Source organism: Mercenaria mercenaria, chromosome 17 (genome assembly GCF_021730395.1).
Source record: "Mercenaria mercenaria strain notata chromosome 17, MADL_Memer_1, whole genome shotgun sequence".
NCBI lineage: Eukaryota > Metazoa > Mollusca > Bivalvia > Venerida > Veneridae > Mercenaria > Mercenaria mercenaria.
Genome location: NC_069377.1, coordinates 58,115,304 through 58,135,162, shown reverse-complemented (window position 1 = coordinate 58,135,162; position 19,859 = coordinate 58,115,304). Strand labels below are relative to the sequence as shown.

The 19,859-nt window shown below is 34.3% G+C and overlaps 1 protein-coding gene across 1 annotated transcript; it reads left to right on the top strand.

Moving 5' to 3' along the window:
* Nucleotides 1-2,427: 2,427 nt before the first annotated feature.
* Nucleotides 2,428-18,999, top strand: LOC123537351 (uncharacterized). The gene is made up of 11 exons (XM_053527863.1): nt 2,428-3,396; nt 3,764-3,941; nt 5,357-5,490; nt 5,884-5,958; nt 7,235-7,384; nt 7,724-7,852; nt 8,714-8,899; nt 10,623-10,776; nt 11,320-11,466; nt 15,804-15,871; nt 16,164-18,999. Exons 1-11 carry the CDS (start codon nt 2,428-2,430, stop codon nt 16,260-16,262), a joined length of 2,289 nt encoding a protein of 762 aa, XP_053383838.1. The 3' UTR covers nt 16,263-18,999.
* The last annotated feature ends 860 nt before the right edge of the window (nt 19,000-19,859 follow it).

The window sequence follows — 19,859 nt, the reverse complement described above, 5'->3', positions numbered from 1 at the left end:
ACTCGACATGGCAATAAGGACCATACGTAAGTATATACAAACTGTTTACTGACTGCAAGTATACACATTTTACACAAATGAAAGTCGAAAGAAATCGCAGAAACACAGACAGACTAAACAGTTACAAAATATACATAAAGAAGAGACACTACGGGGCATATAATATGTCTATAAGCAGTTTTTTTTTACTTTTATACAGCTGTATTCTCGATAACCGACAGCTGACTTCAACGACTGTCTATTACAAATACAGCGGCCGTTTTTCGAGTATTTTTTTCTCGACCATGCCTATTTAACAGCTAATATACGTTTTCATGAATAACGTAGAACCCGGAAACTTCACACAGGTGTTCCGAAAGGCCACATCTGTTAAACCAGATGATAAATGTTTTCACAGGTTGTTCAAAAACAAAACAATTTGCGCAAAACTTTGGATTTTTGCTCGATTTTTCAAACTGAAGAAATTGTTGGCGAATATCTCAAAACATAACGATCGTTTTTGGCCCAGAAACTGTAAATGTAAGCCACGGTCATTCCTTGACAAAACTGTCAAGTTGATTTGCAACAAATGGCTTCGTTTAAATAGAAATAAATGAAAAACTTTACCTACCGATTTACAGCTGGGCTACATTTCCAGCTGGTTTACATTTCCAGCGGGCGTCAGGATAGCCGGTTATCCAGTGTGTTCAAGGGCTCATTCAAAAATAGATATGCGATATTTGATAATGATGTAGAATGTAGGAGTCGTGCATGTGGTGCCGTTTTACTATTTAGTTTTTAATCACTGTTATGTAATATCCTAAATTCGTTTTATGATAATCTTAATTCATTTTATGGTATCATTACGAGTAAATCTATTTTGTGACCTCTTAAAATACTGTGTATTTAGTAATATCGCTAATTATATTTTGATGTATCTGATTCATTAAATGTATTATTTCCTGATATCCAAAATGATTTGAGGATATCATAAAATATAAAATTGGATCTCTAAAAACGGATTTTCTTATCGTTAATTCGATTTAATGATATCCTAAATGCATTTTAGTATATCACAAATTTCATATAATGATATCTGTAGATCATTTAAGGATGTGTAGATCATTTAAGGATATCTTAAAATGAGCCGTGCCACGGGAAAACCAACATAGTGGCTTTGCGACCAGCATGGATCCAGACCAGCCTGCGCATCCGCGCAGTCTGGTCAGGATCCATGCTGTTCGCTAACAGTTTCTCCAATTCCAATAGGCTTTAAAAGAGAACAGCATGGAGCCTGACCAGACTGCGCGGATGCGCAGGCTGGTCTGGATCCATGCTGGTCGCAAACCCACTATGCTGGTTTTCTCATGGCACGGCTCAAATATATTTGATTTTATGATATCCTAAATTAGATTTATGGATATAAATAATTGTTATATTGTACGATTTTAACTTATTTAATGATATTATAAAATCGATTTTAATATATCGAGATATAGTCATCATTTCTGAATATCAACAGTTCATTTAATGATAACCTAAAATCGAATTTAAGACATCTGTAATTGATCAATATGTTCCTAAAATCTATCTAACTGATTTATTTTATATTATCCTTAATATTTCTGAACAACAAGAAATTGCTTATTAAATGAGAAAAATCTACTTTTTCACAATAAATCAATATTATATCTTGAAAAAGGTAAAAACTTTGGTCACTGTGGGGCTTGAACCTACGCCCCCTGAAAAATTTCAGTCAAAGTAGGTTTATTGTAGGAATTGAACACTGTTCAAAAAGGAGGTACTCTATTACGGGTCTAATACCTTAAATTGTATTTTACAAACACTTTCTCTATCATCTATAAAAGTTATAGTAACGTCAACAACATAAGGGGACTATTTTCGTTCAGATAATGACACTTAGACGTCATTACCCCTTCAGCCAATCTAAACATTTGTGTTGCACTTTTTACAGGGTTTAGTGTCTTATAAAAATTTTAGGATGTATTTATCTTATTTATCATTCATGCACCATCATGTACACATAACAACAATTGATTAAAGGAAACTGCGGCTTCATAAAAAGAAATCTGAATGATGCTTAAAATAGCCGCAATATAGCAATCATACTGTAGTGCAGATCTTATTGTACACCGCTTATCGATTTATATTTAGGGTGTGTACATATCTTGATTGGATGTTATTATTTTTACACCGGACGTCATGAAACATTATTACGCATTAAATTCACTTTAGAGCTAAGTATATTGAAAACTGTAAGACAACAATTACAATATAGTTGTACAGTGTGCAGGCAAAAAGGAATTGCAATGTTTTGTAAAATCGAAAGTAGGAAACTCATCAAAAGCTAAACCGAAAGTAGGACAAATAGTATATTGCCGGAATGCGAGGCTAGAATTTGAAAATTCATGCAACAGTAGTCAAATTATGGAGGTAGCAGGGAGAAAATCCAATCTTGATACTAATTGTCAAGGATCAAATGAAGACGATGACGACTTCTACTGTGATCCATGTGAGAACGAAGGGGAACGACAACCAGCGGAAGGGTTCTGTGTAGACTGCCAGGAGTATCTGTGTTCTTCCTGCTTTAAAATACACCGACGTCCTTCACTGTGGCGTCACCACGTTCTCCTAGATAAATACGCGATGCCTAAAACAAAGACGAAAGAACAGTTAAATTATGAATGTACCGAACCATGTGTTCAGCATTCTACAAAGATTTTAGAATATTATTGTCAGACGCATGATCAGCTAGGCTGTCCAGTCTGTGTAACCGGAAACCACAGAACTTGCAACGATGTAGATTATATTCCACATATAGCAGGACAATATAAGGAAAGTTCAGAGATAAATGAAATATTTAACTCCCTTGAAAGTTTACAAGAAAAGACCGATGAATATATATCTACACCGAACGATGACAAATTAAAGGTCGCTGCGTACGAAAAGAATGCAAAAGCACGCGTATTGCAACTGAGAGATGAATTCAATAGCATATGTGATAGGCTAGAAGAAGATATCGACACAATAAAAGAATCTGACGAAACGAAAATTGAATCCTGTATCAAGACTTACGAGGACATTTCAAAGAAAATCAAAACACGCGTAGCTGTCATGGAAAAGAAACGAACAGAGATGAAGGTGTCTCAGCTGTTTACTGAAGCTAAACTGTCTAAATTATCAGTGGACGAACTCACCAAAGAGATGGCATCAGCAAGAGATAATGCAAAAATTCGACACTATGAGATTGACTTTAATGTAGAGGAATTAAGTGAAGGTCTTAAGCTGAGTTTCCATGACAACCGAATAGAAGCAGTCAGGTCAGAATTAAAGCACCATAGTCCATCAAATTCTCAGAATAAACTGGCAAGAAATTCAAAACGGCGTGACACCACAGTAAGTATACTTACATGTACTACTTGCTGCTGAGAGCTACTTCGTAAACATAATAAATACAGTTTGTCGCTGTCATTGATTAAATTCGAAACACAGAATACAATTATTTCATGAGACTGGCAATCATCAAACAGGCAGTTTTTCAAAAACATATCATAGCGAAAAAGAGAGTTTAGGGGTTTTAAGAAGTGTGTAAAATAACAAATCTATAGATGCGAATTTTCTGAAGAGTCGTATATTTTATTACATCTGTTACAATAGCGAATATAATTTTTTTATTAATTATAGTAAATTAGTACAGTCATGTAGTAAATTTTTTAGCCTTGTTCCTACCACGTTTAGAATATACAGTTTATGACGTTTAAAGGTTGAAGATGATCCGGAAGCAAAGGGCAGCAATATTTCAGCGTTGTTAGATGATATCATGAAGCTGCAGTCAAATAAAACAGCAAATGCACCTGGTCAAAGTGAAAATGGGAGCAAACGAAATGTTAAGGGTCCTACACTGACATCCTTTGAATATTCACCTGGTCTCTCTTACTCAGGTATTTGATAAAAGCATTTCAAGATAATGAATATTGATATTATAAAAACCCGTTTATTTTTAAAATACCTTTTTGATAACGTATATAACGTATCAAAATTTGTTTACTTGATAAATAAATCAGGTTATCGCAATATGTATTGAATAACGTTATTGTTGATATTAAAGGTGTATTAGGTCCAAATTTCATATTTAAAAACAGTAACAATTATTTCATATAGTTTATGTAAACATAATGTTTACAGGTTTATGTGTATTAACAGTATTGTGCATCAGGTTTTGAATAGTACACAGTGTATACATGTAAAGATAAATTTGTACTACACTAAAACAATGGCAGATTTTTTTTAATAATAAACTGTTACTATATGAAAATTATGAATATAGCTCTATATGCAAGCTTAATTCATATATTTAGCGAGGTTTAATAAATCTGATGATGATCTTATGCATTTGAAGTAAATATCTGAAGATAACATGTTTTAGTGAAAGATGGCCATCTGATATCTTTAAAGGGTAGACAAAAAGTTTCAATTACGGTTTCTTAAGCTGAAGGCGCACAGCCAGTTCTCGGATAAACGTCGTTGTCGTTTCGAATCGAAACAACACAAACAAATGATAAAATATCTTGTTTCGAATCCAAACAAAACAAACAAAATTAACAAATCATAAAAAAATCTTGTTTCGAATCCAAACAACACAAACAAATCATAAAAAATCTTGTTTCGAATCCAGACAACACAAATAAATCATTAAAAAATCTTGCTTCGAATCCAAACAACACAAAAAATCTTTAAAATGTGTTTTTTCTATTTTTGTAGCTGCTGATATGTTTGTGTTTCTCTCTAAAATGGCAGTGAACAAATAGTAACAAGTCATGTGGTTTTAAAATCCTTTGTACATATTATTGGTTTAACCTACTCACCCATCAATTTCAAAGGGGTAAAATGTACAGAAATAGCTTTTATGCATGACTTTCATGAACTTCCTTGAAGATAATTAATGAACGTATGCTATGAATTTCTGGCGAATAAATAATGCCTGAAGCACATACAGTAGCTATAGTGAAAAATGATATTGACCTCACTCTTTTTGTTCAATATATTCATCCAAAGAAACTCAACCGTAAAGCAGTCCAGAATTAAAAAATGTCATTCAAAGTTCGTATGTATTTCAGGTGTCTCTCAGACATGTAAAGCTATGTCACTTTAATTCAAATATATTTAATTTCCAGTTTTTCAATTCAAATGAGAAAAAGACAAATCATTGCACAAACATGCCCTTTATATTAGTCACAAATATTACTACGCTGATTTAGTACGCCAAACAAAAAACACGACAGGACCATTAACACAAATTTATCCTGAGCACCTTATCAGATACTACTCATGAAAACAATATTTATGTTTATTTCAGATGTTCGGAATACTCAGGACACTAAAGGAATATTAAAGTATGACCGAGAGTTTCTGTTGCAGTTTCGTACTTGCGCCTACGCCCTGCGGAAACCAGAACATCTTCTTGATGATCCAGATATCATTCTGGATACGGTATATATAGTAGCTTAGTTTTGTATAATTATATTATGTGTTAAGTATTATCTGGCATCATTTTTTCTATGGACATGTATGCATATTGGCAATTCAAATATGCACAATAATTCGTTTTTATCTTCGAAGGTCCTTGGAAATTTTTAAATGAAAATATCTTACCATATGTGTTTTTATAATCACAGATAATCGATAGAAGTGGCTGCATGCTGTCGATTTTGTTTATATAATGTACTTCTCTTATAATATTGTTGTTCCCTGACAAGGAATTGAACTGAATTTACTCACAACATGAAGGAAAAATGTATGAGGCATTAATTCTGAAAGTTTGGAAGTGTAACAATTATTGCAGTTTCAGCAGTTTACTGTCTCATTCTATACACGCTATTTCAGCCGAATGAAGCCTCTTCTAATGACATACAAAATGATTTCAATTCAAAATATGCATGGACAGCTACTGCACGCAAGGTATTGATGTCAATCTTTTTGTCACCTTTTTCACAAGAAGAATGGCACGTAGGAACATATCTCTTCAAATAATCTCTATAAACCATAATCTGCAATTTACTTTTCATATTTGTCTTTCACTACATGTATGACGCAATATAAAGTTTGATCACAGTAGTCATAAATAGCCTTCCGCATTCCTAACACATTGCAACACGAAACGAAAACAAAGTACTTTGTTTATGGGTTACAGACTTTGCTCTTACATGTCCACCTGCACAAATGACCCTGTTTCTGAAACATGTGTATTATAAACTTAACTATTGTCCAGTATTCCAAGCATCATCATATTATTACTGATATTATTTAAATACGTCATATTACAGTAATTGTGATGTTATAAATATCAAACTGATTACAAGCATAATTACGTTGGAAGTCTATATGACCACTGACACCAGACCAGAACATACACCCTTAAATGTTGTAACCTACCCCAAGGTATACGATAAGGAACCATGGCCATGAACGGGAAAATGTGATAACCCATTTCAGTTTCACGTTTCTCACCTAAAACAAACAGTTCGGTAAATGGATACTATGCATATTGAACCAGTGGTAATTTATCTTCCCTCGTGCACCAGCCACATTGTCTCAATAACTCATATTGCAGACACTCTCCGCATATGTTATGCTCTTTCGTCAACGTTACAGAAAAAAAAATTGGATGAACTACCCTATTGAAATGATGGTCTAAACGACACGGCCGCGTGCACATGTTAGGCGAAATGTCAGTAAACAAAAACAGAATGAAAGTCACCTAAAAAATGATTTTGAATTTGATATCATAGTGGTACATATTTGTATTGTTTATTTAATTCATATTGCACATTTATGTTGATTCTATAAATTTAGGCGTACACGTGTAGTTAAAAGACGACTGACATAAATTTCCATATCAGTCAGTCAGAATAAGATTGTTATCTAAACCGGAACTTCATTAGGGAAGCTTAGTTCATCCAAGTATTTTTCTGTAACTTTGATTTTATGTTGCGATGATTATCAAATTATGAGTACTTATGTTTTTCATTCCGTTATTGAAAATTGGTGTTAAAGTTTATTATGGACTGTTTTGTATTCGTTATAGCAAAACACAATTTGCTAAAACGTATTATTTTGAATCTTTTAATTTTCATTTGAATGAGAGCTACTTTGATGTTGTAGATATGACCTTTAAAAGAATCGCAAAAGTACCAGGTTGACAAGTATGATAGTTATTATAATTTATTATTTGCAGAAACAATCAAAATCGAAGGTTTCTAGCTCTGAATTGGGTGCCTCTGAACTGAGTACACCAAGTAAGTCTAATGCTGACCTGAGAGAGCAATCACCAGTAAATGTATCACAGCCGCAGCAAACTCTGGGACACGTTATAAGACCAGCTACTGTAAGTATAAACGCACTAATAGCAGCGTTATTTCATCCGTATTTAACCGCCATTTCCTTAAACGAATGTATTTCCTTCTGTTTCATCTGATTTAATTGTCTCGCAAAAAAAAAATACTTCTTGAATGCTGCTGTTCAGTACGCAGAATATGTGATCTGAACCAACATGAGCATTAAAATATATTTTCTGCAAAACATGTTACACTGTTAAAATTGTCACTGTGATTTGTATATGGACTAAATGCGTATTCATTATGTTGGAAACAATTTGTATATATTATATGCTTCTTTTTCGGTCGTGATTCTTGATTCATTCTGTACGTTTACAACAATTTTCCAGTCCAGTCAGCAGAACATGTATGCTATGCCACCACCACTGCTACCTTACCATGTGCCTTTGACATATCCGCAGTCTAGTGCAGCACAATTAACATATCCCGGGCTACAAAATGTTATGAACCCAAATATGGTAAATTATTTACTTTTAAATTACATATTTGCCATAGCTGAAACAACTACAGACCGATAAACAATGATCTGTTAACATTTTTTTTTCAGATGGTATGTAAAATATATTTCAAAATTTAATATTGAAATATTCTTGTTCTTTATTCAAGATTCTAACACTTTTAAGATTTTCTTTTATATAAACAAAGAAGGATTTTACCGTGTATTGTCTTGTTAATTTAAACACGTTTCGAAAAATGACCTACTTTTGGCTATTCCGCCTAAAAATGGATTCCAGATTAGTATCCCTACCCGGTGTAATTCGAACGTTTTAGAATGGAAGTAGATTTTAGTTTTGCGTGCTTTGTTAGCCTTCGGCCTTCATGATTACATTACTACACATCTAAATTCAAATACATGTTTTATTTGCCAACAAAGCACGCAAAATTAAAATCCATTTCCCAATTTTAACAGCAAGTCAAGACTTGTGAATAAACTTCAACACACAGACAAAAAGTTAATGACAAAAATGACTTAAATACATCAAAAGACATTAAAAGAAGTAAAACTGGTCAGTTTCAAATAGGGTAAAGTGCCTTTTGATTTAAACATTATCTACTTTTCACCGAGTGAAGCTATAGCACAACCTTGCCAATGAAATGCTAGAACTTTTATATTACATTTGTATTTTTATTAGCTAACGTAACGCTTATACAGTATGTAAGTAGGTACACCATTCTGGACCAAATTTCACCATACTTCATGGAAATACGGATACGTTTTAATTAAAATGTATATTGATTGGAGTCTTTCAGTCGTATCTCAAACGTAACGTACTTTAACATTTATATGTGATGTAGCTTCTTCCTTTCTGACATTACAGCAGGGAATGCCGTATCCTCTGCCTCCTGGTATACCCTACAGTCCTCAAGGACCTCCGCAGATTCCTCGCCCATCGTTTACTCCGTTTGGTTTTGAGCAACAGTTTATGGGTATACATGCCAATGATGATCAACAATCACAAAAGGTCCGTCCAAGCAACAGAAACACCTCGGCTGAAATTTCAAAGGTAGATAATCCGTCTAAATCCCAGTGAATGATTGGTTTACTGGATATATTTTACATTTATCGAGTTTTTCTTCTCGAAGTTAGAATTTGTGCCAAGCTATAGCGACGGTACCTAACGACAAAATCTAAAAATAATTACAAAACTGAAGCACATACCGCTTATCTCATGATAGTAAGATTTTAACATAGCACTATATAGTAAATATAGTACGGTTTGACAGTGACAACGCCTTCGTTGTTTTAGAGGATTTGCAAAATTTCCATTTGACATTTATTTTTAACTCGCATATTTTTTATACTTGAGAATGCATTGCATTCGTTGCAGTTTTGCAGATAACTGCGATTCATAACACCACGGTCAGTATAAATATCAGGCGCATATGTAAACACAAAGTCTGTGACATAAAAAGTGGAATAACTTCTTTTGTACAATTTTTGGTATGGTTTTGGTATAGACTTAAGACGGAAAATAATTTTTCATATCGCTTTCACTTACATCTTTGAACATTTGATTATTCTTTTAAAACAATTTCAATGTTGTCTATGATTTTTTTCTGATGATGTTTTCTAACATTCGATGATACCATACTATTATCGACAGTAATAAATACGGTTCTCTGTTTGAATACTTTTGTTTGAAAATTAAATGATAACCTATAGATTTTGAAGTAGACTATAGTTTCGGAAAGACAACACGAATCTACGCGTATTTTTTTCGGATTGAATAAGCATGAGAAATGATTTATGGAAGCTTAGTACTGAGGAACAAAATGTCAACATAAATCAATATTAGAAGCTTAGTACTGAGGAACAAAATGTCAACATCAATCAGTATTAAAAGCTTAGTACTGAGGAACAAAATGTCAACATAAATCAATATTAGAAGCTTAGTACTGAGGAACAAAATGTCAACATAAATCAATATTAGAAGCTTAGTACTGAGGAACAAAATGTCAACATCAATCAATATAAGAAGCTTAGTATTGAGGAACAAAATGTCAACATATATCAATATTAAATGCAGTTTAAATTGTTAGTTACCATCTCTGCAAAGTGTTCTGCAATTATAGAAATAAGATGTTGAGGATATGAAGATATCCCCGATAAAAATATCTTTTTGTCGTAAGTAGATATACGATAAAACATAAATAAGGAAAAGGTTTGTTAATCTAAACGGTGAATATCGATGTACATGCATGCTATCACGGTAACAAATATAAATAAAATCTGTAAGAATATTTGTTGGAAGCATATAATACAACCAAGAAAAATAATACAACAGACTTCGTTTGACTTAGTCTACTCATGAGCAATGTTCTGCAACCCTCATGCCATCCATGAAACAAATATACTGAACTGATTCCATGATTCCAATGGACGGGAAAATATAACTAAAAACAATTAAAATATCTGCACAGTTTGATATCAAACGCTGTTTCATAACGTTAAGTTGAATGCAAGTATATCTGAATTTATCACGTAGCTTGACTGACACATTTAAAAGCAAAATTGCCTTGTTTTTGTTTAAAAAGCAAAATACTAGTAAAACAATATTCTTAATTAATGTTTACATTTATCCAAATCTTATTTCTTCTCTCTTGTTGTCTATCAGTGTAAAGTATGCATTTGATGTCAAACTAATTGTATATGAAGATTTTTTCGCCATATATGTACGAGGTACGTTACTCTTGGCAATGACATTTATTATCAAATTATTTACACAGGTAGGAGCTCAGTTGAACGACTTTATCCTGAAGGATAAAAAGGATAATGAAATGGTTATTGAATGGATCGACAGTAATGTTGATGTTTCAACTAGAAAACAGCCTCGATTCATACGTGCTCTTATGACCGTGATATGTAATAGCGCAATTAAAGGTTCGTTTGATTATATCCCTTATCAATTGTGCTCATCAAGTGTGAAAGAATTCCAGATGGTCAATCAATATATAAGGCATCCATTACTATAAATCCTTTACATTCGTTGATAAATCGATTACTGAATGCATATCTCAAATTATGCAGGTGTATTTCCGTTAGTCACATGTTCCTGCAATTCTTGACAGATTTTGGCCACACTTTCTCAAATGTATAGGCATAACAAAATGTCATGTTACTTGTACTTTTGCATGTACGTGCCTTGTTGACTATTTTTAGTACCACAAGAACAATGAATATATTTTAGAAATGAATATGAATGTATTATTTTTAGTACCACAAGAACAATGAATATATTTAGAAATTAATATGAATTTTCTGCTTTTAGTACCACAAGAACAATGAATATATTTTAAAAAGGTATATGAATGTATTATTTTTAGTACCACAAGAACAATGAATATATTTTAGACTCTAACATAAATGTTTGTTTAAAATTAAGTAAATATTTGCATACTAGTATATAATTTTGTAAACTTCTAGGAAACAAGGGCCATGAGAAATTAGAGCCAAAGGAAATCAGCGCTAGGAATGATTTAATACAGCGGTATATCAATCATGAAAGTGAGCTGGAACTACAAGCTCTTTACGCTGTACAGGCATTTATAACTCATCTTGGACACCCTAAAGGTATATTCCTACATATATGTTTTGGTTACTGTATTTGTATTGTATTTTATGTCCCCTTTAGAAGAAGGAGGGGTATATTGTTTTGCAGATGTCCGTCGGTCGGTCCATAGACCAATTGGTTTCCAGAAGATAACTCAAGAATGCTCCGGCCTAGGATCATGAAAGTTAATGGGAAGGTTGGTCATGACCAGCAAATGACCCCTATTGATTTCTAGGTCAGTAGGTCAAAGGCCAAGATCAAAGTGACCCGGAACAGATAAACGGTTTCCGGATGATAACTCAAGAACGTTTAGGCCTAGGATCATGACAGTTAGTAGGAAGGTTGGTCATGACTAGAAAATAATCTTTATTATGCCCCCTTCGAAGAAGGAGGGGTATATTGTTTTGCAGATGTCGGTCGGTCGGTCGGTCTGTCGGTCGGTCGGTCGGTCGGTCGGAATGTAGACCAATCCGTTTCCGGATGATAACTCAAGAACGCTTGGATCTAGGATCATGAAAGTTGATAGGATGGTTGGTCATTACCAGCAGATGACCCCTATTGATTTTGAGGTCTGTATGTCAAAGGTCAAGGTCACAGTGACCCTAAATAGTAAAACGGTTTCCGGATGATAACTCAAGAACACTTGGGCCTAGGATCATGAAAGTTGATAGGGAGATTGGTAATGACCAGCAGATGACCCCTATTGATTTTGAGGTCAGTATGTTAAAGGTCAAGGTCACAGTGACTCTGAACAGTAAAACGGTTTCCGGATGATAACTCAAGAAGGCTTAAGTCTAGGGTCACGAAAGTTGATAGGGAGGTTGATTATGACCAGCAGATGACCCCTTTTGATTTTGAGGTCATTAGGTCAAAGGTCAAGGTCACATTGGCCGAGAACAGTTAAACGGTTTCTGATCTTCTTGTCCAAAACCATGGGGCCTAGGGCTTTGATATTTGGTATGTAGCAAAATCTAGTGGTCCTCTACTAAGATTGATTAGATTATTTCCCTGGGGTCAAATATGGCCCCACCCCGGGGGTCACATGGTTTATATAGACTTATATAAGAAAAAACTTTGAAAAACATCTTGTCCAAAACCACAAGGCCTAGGGCTTTGATATTTTGTATATGACATCATCTAGTGGTCCTCTACTAAGATTGTTCAAATTATTCCCCAAGGGTCAAATATGGCTCCGCCCTGGGGGTCACATGGTTTGCATAGACTTATATAGGGAAAAACTTTGAAAATCTTCTTGTCCAAACCACAGGGCCTAGGGCTTTGATATTTGGTGTGTAGCATCATTTAGTGGTCCTCTACTAAGATTGTTCAATTTATTTCCCTAGAGTCAAATATGACCCCTCCCTGGGGGTCACATGGTTTACATAGTCTTATATAGGGAAAATCTTTGAAAATCTTCTTGTCCAAAACCACAAGGCCTAGGGCTTTGATATCTGGTATGTAGCATCATCTAGTGGTCCTCTACTAAGATTGTTCAATTATTTTCCCTAGGGTCAAATATGGCCCCGCCCTGGGGGTCACTTGGTTTACATAGACTTATATAGGGAAAAACTTTGAAAATCTTCTTGTCCAAACCACAAAGACTATGGCTTTGATATTTAGTAATGTAGCATCATTTAGTGGTTCTCTACCAAGTTTGTTCAAAGTATCCCTCTAGGGTCAAATATGCCCCCCCCCCACCCCCAGGGGTCATATGGTTCATATAGACTTAGATAGGGAAAAACTTCGAATCTTCATGTCCATAACTTACATCATTCAAATTTGGACCACATGTATAGTTTTGAATGGCAAGATGAACCTTGACATGAGTTGACCTTGATCTTGACCTAGTGACCTACTTTCACATTTCTGTAGCTACAGCCTTCAAATTTGGACCACATGCGTAGGTTTGTGTACTGAAATGAACTTTGATCTTGAAATTGACGTAGTGACCTACTTTCACATTTCTGAAGGTACAGGCTTCAAATTTGGACCATTTGCATAGTTTTGTGTTCCGAAATACAATTTGACCTTGATTTTGACCTAGTGACCTACTTTCACATTTCTCAAGCTACAGGCTTCAAATTTGAACCACATGCATAGTTTTGTGTACCGAAATGAACTTTGATCTTGAGATTGACCTAGTGACCTACTTTTACATTTCTGAAGCTACAGGCTTCAAATTTGGACCGCATGCATATTTTTGTGTTCTGAATTGAAATTTGATATTGATTTTTACCTATTACCTACTTTCACATTTCTGAAGCTACAGCCTCCAAATCTGAAGCACATGCATAGTTCTGTCTACCGAAATGAACTTTGACCTTGAAATTGATCTAGTGACCTGCTTTCACATTTCTCAAGCCACAGCTTTCAGATTTTGACCACATACACATTGTTTTGTACCAAAATGAAATTTGACCTTGATTTTGATCTTGAGCTAGTCTTGAAATTTGGAACATTCAAAAATGGCTCAGTGGATGGCGCCAAGATAACTCTGTAATCTCTTGTTAGGTTAATAGGCTAATGGTCAAGGTCAGATTAAACCAGAATGGTAGAACTTTTGTTTACAGTGAGCATATAATTTCTGTTCCTTGTGCAATTACTGAATGCATCAAGGGGGCATTTCGTGTTCGACGAGCTCTTGTTGATTTTGAGGTTGGTAGGTCAAAGTTCAAAGTCACAGTGACCCTGAACAGTTTAACGGTTTCCGGTTGATAACTCAAGATCGCTTAGGCCTAGGATTATGAAAATAAATAGGGAGGTTGGTCATGACCAGCAAATGACTCTTATTGATTTGAAATTAGTAGATTAAAGGTCAAGGTCACTGTGATTCGGAACAGTTAAACAGTTTCTGGACGATAACCTGAGAACGCTTAGCCCTAGGATCATGAAAGTTTATTGATTTTGAGATCAATAGATCAAAGATCAAGGTCACAGTGACCCGGAACAGTTAAACCGTTTCCGGATGATAACTCAAGAACGCTTAGGCCTAGGATCACAAAACTTTATAAGGAGGTTGATCATGACCAGCATATGATTCACATTGATTTTGAGGTCAGTAGGTTTAAGGTCAATGTCACAGTGACCTGGCACAGTTAAAACGTTTCCGGACGATATCTTGAGAACGCTTGGGCCTAGGATCACGAAACTTAATAAGGAGTAATAAGGAGGTTGATCATGACCAGCAGATGACTCTTATTGATTTTGAGGTCAGAAGGTCAAAAGTCAAGATCATATTGACCCGGAACAGTAGAACTTTTTTGCCAAATAACTAGAGAATGCTTTGGTCTAAGATCCAATTTGATACGGAGGTCACTTATGACTGGTAAATGATCCATAATTATTGATTTGTGATCAGTACGTCAAACGTCCAGAGCACAGTGACCAAAAAACTTCTGTTCCTTGTGCAGTTACTGAATGCATCAAGGGGGACATTTCGTGTTCTAGGAGCACTTATTATAAATGACTTGAAATAGCGTTATTTCAAAAGATTGTAAAATTTTGATTCTTTTCAAACATTTTGTGGAAAAAAACTAGCAAATTTGCATTTCTTGTTTTATATCAGTTTAACTCATGCCTATCTGTCAAAATATTTACTGTAAATGAACTATTCAGTTTAATCCAAAGTCTTGTAACACAAATTCAATATGTTGACAATAAATGCTACTGCTATATTCTGTTAAAACATATTCTAGTTGAACTGATTTGCTCTAACAAATTTCTGCAGGAGCTGTTCATTTATTTCTTTATTGCGATCATGTTTCTAATGATACATTTTAGCATAGAATAGCTCCTAGACTATGATAAATCATTTTTTTATCTTTAAAAGTATGAATGTAGTCAGTCTATATCCTGTGTCAGATATCATACAGTCATAATATTACAATCAGCTCTCTGAGAATATCTCTAAAATGTCATAAAATAAAAGAAAATGACAAAAGTTGATTTTTTTACAAAGTGTTTATTGTCAGTCTAGCGGCTAAGATTGTCGCGTACACACAGTGATAACACACCTTTTGACATATACGTTTTCCGAGGCCAAACTTAAACATGTTACGGCCCATAAGGAAATGACATCAACGTGATCAAACAACGCTGACATGCCTGTGCATTACATATATGTTTAATAACGTTGATAGATATTATTTCATTGTTTTAGCTTTTACACGTTATATGCTAGATTAGCATTTTATGTTAGAACATCTGCAGAATCCATCGGGATATGTTGGCAGCCTCGTCCTGCAAGGCTCTGACACCAACCAGTCCCTCGCGATTCTTCAGATGTTAAAATACGAAAAAACATATGTTTTCCCTTTAACGTAATCAGTCTGAGAAACTGTACAAGTCTGATTTTTAGGGATATTGCGGGGATTGTTCGACACATTGTATGACGAGGATCTTATCGGTGAAGATGCATTTTTTCAGGTACGTTAATTAAATCTTTGAATTGGTTTTATGTCAGCCACCATGTTATAAGAATTTACGTTTCTGTTCCAAGTTTATTCGATTTGGTCTTAATTGATTAGTTACTGTCACCATCACCGTATTTTATGTAACTACAACATAAACTGAAATTTTAATATGTTGATGTGTTTGTGACAATTATAGAAGTTATTACTATAATTACAGAACGTTGATGTGAGTTTGTCTGATAGATCAAATATCTACATCAAAAGTAGTTCTTTTAATGTCGGCTCACTATTTACATTTTATTCAGTGGGAAGGATCGAAAGATGAGCCAGAAGGAAAGGAAGAATGCCTGAAACAGACAATACAGTTCTTAACTTGGTTAAAGGAGGAAGATGAGGATAGTTGATTGGATCGATTGCTGGTGTTCATCATTAGTAACGTCAAAATAATTCAAAAATAATATAGACTTTAATTAGGTGATTTTATAAAATTGTTGCAAGGCTACAATAGGAAGGAAATTTTGTACATATCAAATAAACTTACGTCTAAAAAACCTACCATTTATCATACACAACGCATACATAAGATAATATAACGTTAGTCGATGACCATTTCAGACCAAATAGATCTTTATCTGTATGTGAGTTGTTCCTGTTCTACTTGTTTTGAAATAACAAGCCCGACTACGGGTATTATTGACCAAAGGCATATGTATACCGCCTTTTGTTAGTTTTATTCTCAGACTGACAGTAAAAGTTTCATTCGTTTTAATTATAAAAATATATTTGAAATCAGTCAGTCTTCTGTCTAACAAAAACAGTTCATCGGTAACCGTCAATGTAAACAGCTACACAAACGATTTGTCTACCGATATCTTTCAAAAACCTTTGTTAAATGATGTAACCATTCATTTGTAATTGCTGCTAACGGCATGTGTGGTGAAACAGTATAGTTCTTCAATATTTATATTAATAGCTAGAATGTAATTGCAGTAGGGAGAAAATAAAACTGTCATTCCATAAGTCTCATGTTCGGTCCTTGGCCGAGCCGAATGTTCGCTATAGAGATTTTGCAGAGAAAAAAGTAGGTATTGTTTACTAGTAAAAAGATAATAATTATTTATCGACAGTGTGTTTTCTGATTGGTTTCTAACGTGGTATATCGATTTTTCAGCTTTATTGTTGAGTAAAACGATCCTGGACTAACATTTTTTCAAACATATCCACACTGGATAACCGGCTATGAGTGTCCCGACGCCCACTCGACAAAACAATAACCCCGCTGTCAATGGGTAGGTAGAGTTTTTTCATTTATTTCTATTGATACGAAGCAAATCCTTGAAATTCAACTTGGCGGTTTTGTTAATGAATGGACATACTTCTGATCTGAAAACGATCTTTATATTTTTTAAATTTCCTAACAATTTCTTCAGTCTGAAAAATCTTACAAAATTATGTGTGAAATGTCCGTGTTCTACATTCTTTCTGAAAATAATATAAGCCGTTAAATCAAATACGGCTGTATGCATACCTTTGTGTTACTGGGAACTGGTGATTTCATCAGTTTCATTTCATACGGCTTTGTCAAATATGACTATATTCCTTTACACCCTGACTGAATTTTTCTAAGAGCTCGCGTAATTGCCATTTCTTCACCTTGCGAAAGATACCATAAAAAGTTTAGTTTAGTTTGTTGGATTTACTGTCACACTGACGTATAGCGATTAGTTCATATAGCGATTTTTCCAGCTTTTGAAAGTGGAGGAAGAACTCAGGTGTCTCTCCAGGATACTATAAAAAGTACTTTTACCGCGGGTTTTGCAAGTGTAAATGATTGCTTTTGGTAGTTACTCCTTTGAATATCGTTTGATAAATTAAGTATTTAATTTATAATGTCGTACATTTGATATTACGATTCATTTCAATTATGCTAATGAGAGAGGATCACATTTTAAATGCATTTCTACCTTTAATAATGATATTTCCTCTGACGAATTTTATAAGAGAATTTGTTTTACAAGTTCAAGTTTTCTGTACTTTATCACTTCATTTGAATGAACGTGCAATAAATGTTGTATAATCTCTTCGAATGTTTTAAATCCACATATGCATTAATAACAGTTATGCAGTTCTTTATATTTTTCTTTTTTACAGTAATTATTTGTGATTCTTTTACTGTATACCAATCCTCGTTCACCCCTGTAGGTATTAGACTACTATTTTCTGTTGTAACGGATATAATACTTGTAACACCTGTATCAAACTCGTACTGAATTACACACTCCAAACATTTCAGTCGTGTATCCAACTTTTCCCTTTTTAAAATTCAATTCTTTCTCCTTATACCTAACGCGTTTGTCATCATGTTTTTATTAGATGATGTATAATCTCTTTGAACCCTTCAAACACTGCTGAACAATAGTAGCAGATGTACAAAGGAAACTGTGTGTGTACAATATCCCGAAACAACTGGCAACTTAATAGTATTTAAATAGTACAGCATTTAACTGATTTTAAGACTAGAATTCATTTATTACGTGAACCAAGTTATTTAACCCTTAATGTTAATGCTTAGCAATATTTGTAATTCAGCCACTTAATCCTTAATATGTTTTATTAAAAAAAAACAGGTCCAAGAGTCCCAAAGGAAAGGCCACATTAAAACAAGTTAAATTGTCGTGTAATACAAAGTCAATTTGAATCGAAAATGCAGCATTGACCTTGGTCTTATTCTATATAGCCCTATGGAATTTCTGAAAATATAACGATCATTTTCAGACCAGAAGTTGTAAATGTAAGCCATATTCATGCCGAGTTGAATTGCAAGAATTTGTTTCGTACCAATAGAAATAAATGAAAAACTCTACCTACACATTTACAGTTGGTTACTTTTCCAGCGGGTTTTTTTGTCCAGGGGCGTATGGATAGTCCGGTATCCAGTGTGATATCATTTGCAATAATATTTATGACACTTAGAATTACATTTTTATTCTTTTCACTTTTTAACAATGCGTTCAAATGATTTGTTCTGATATCGTATTCACATAAATCATATCTTATTATCTCATTTGAAAAGTATATTTATAGCACAGACAAAGAAGAGTTATAGTTATAATTGAAAAATAATAAATGATTTAAGTAGCAGCGTTTTAACTCATTATAGTGATTATGCTTGAACATTTTCGCTTTCGTCGAGTATGATTTATTCCCTGTTGTCATAAATTTTGAGAAATGTATTTTACACATGTCTATTGTAGTATTTGCTCTTATTCGCGCGCCTTCCTACGGAATTGAACTACGATTCTCAGAAAACACGGACTTGACAAAATGTTCTGTGAAGTACACATTCTCGTAGATATAATAGATAACCCTGACAATATCAAAAACGGAAGTGACTGTAATTTATACAAATGACACTGTCATTGAAAAATTGATAAGTCACTGCTTATTTTATTTTGGTACCAATTACACGTTAACTAAATAATTGAAGCGAAACATTTTTTTCAAAATATTACTTTTCAATGTATGTAAGACTTGTCTATCAACACGAGATTTTTAGCTGGCCCAAACTTCGAAAACAAATGCACTAAACATGGTTATGTATGTAGGTTCCGCCTTTTGGGTTAAGCCCAAGAAATACCACTCCATTGCCAGTTCTCACAATATCATGTTGGGGAGAGAACTTGTTTTGTTTGTTTGTTTTGGGTTTAACGCCGTTTTTCAACAGTATTTCAGTCATGTAACGGCGGGCAGTTAACCTAACCGTGTTCCTGGATTCTGTACCAGTACAAACCTGTTCTCCGCAAGTAACTGCCAACTTCCCCACATGAATTATCAGAGGTGGAGGACTAATGATTTCAGACACAATGTCGTTTATCAAATAGTCACGGAGAACATACGCCCCGCCCGAGGATCGAACTCGCGACCCCGCGGTCCGTAGACCAACGCTCTTACCTACTGAGCTAAGCGGGCGGGCGCGGAGAGAACTTGTGTCCGTCCTAACA

Bases quoted from the DNA above. Each gene is read 5' to 3' on its own strand.
- LOC123537351 (XM_053527863.1), top strand. From the start codon at position 2,428: ATGGAGGTAGCAGGGAGAAAATCCAATCTTGATACTAATTGTCAAGGA. The intron at 11,467-15,803 runs GTATATTCCTAC...TCTGATTTTTAG, and splicing joins TCATCTTGGACACCCTAAAG to GGATATTGCGGGGATTGTTC. The intron at 15,872-16,163 runs GTACGTTAATTA...CATTTTATTCAG, and splicing joins GTGAAGATGCATTTTTTCAG to TGGGAAGGATCGAAAGATGA.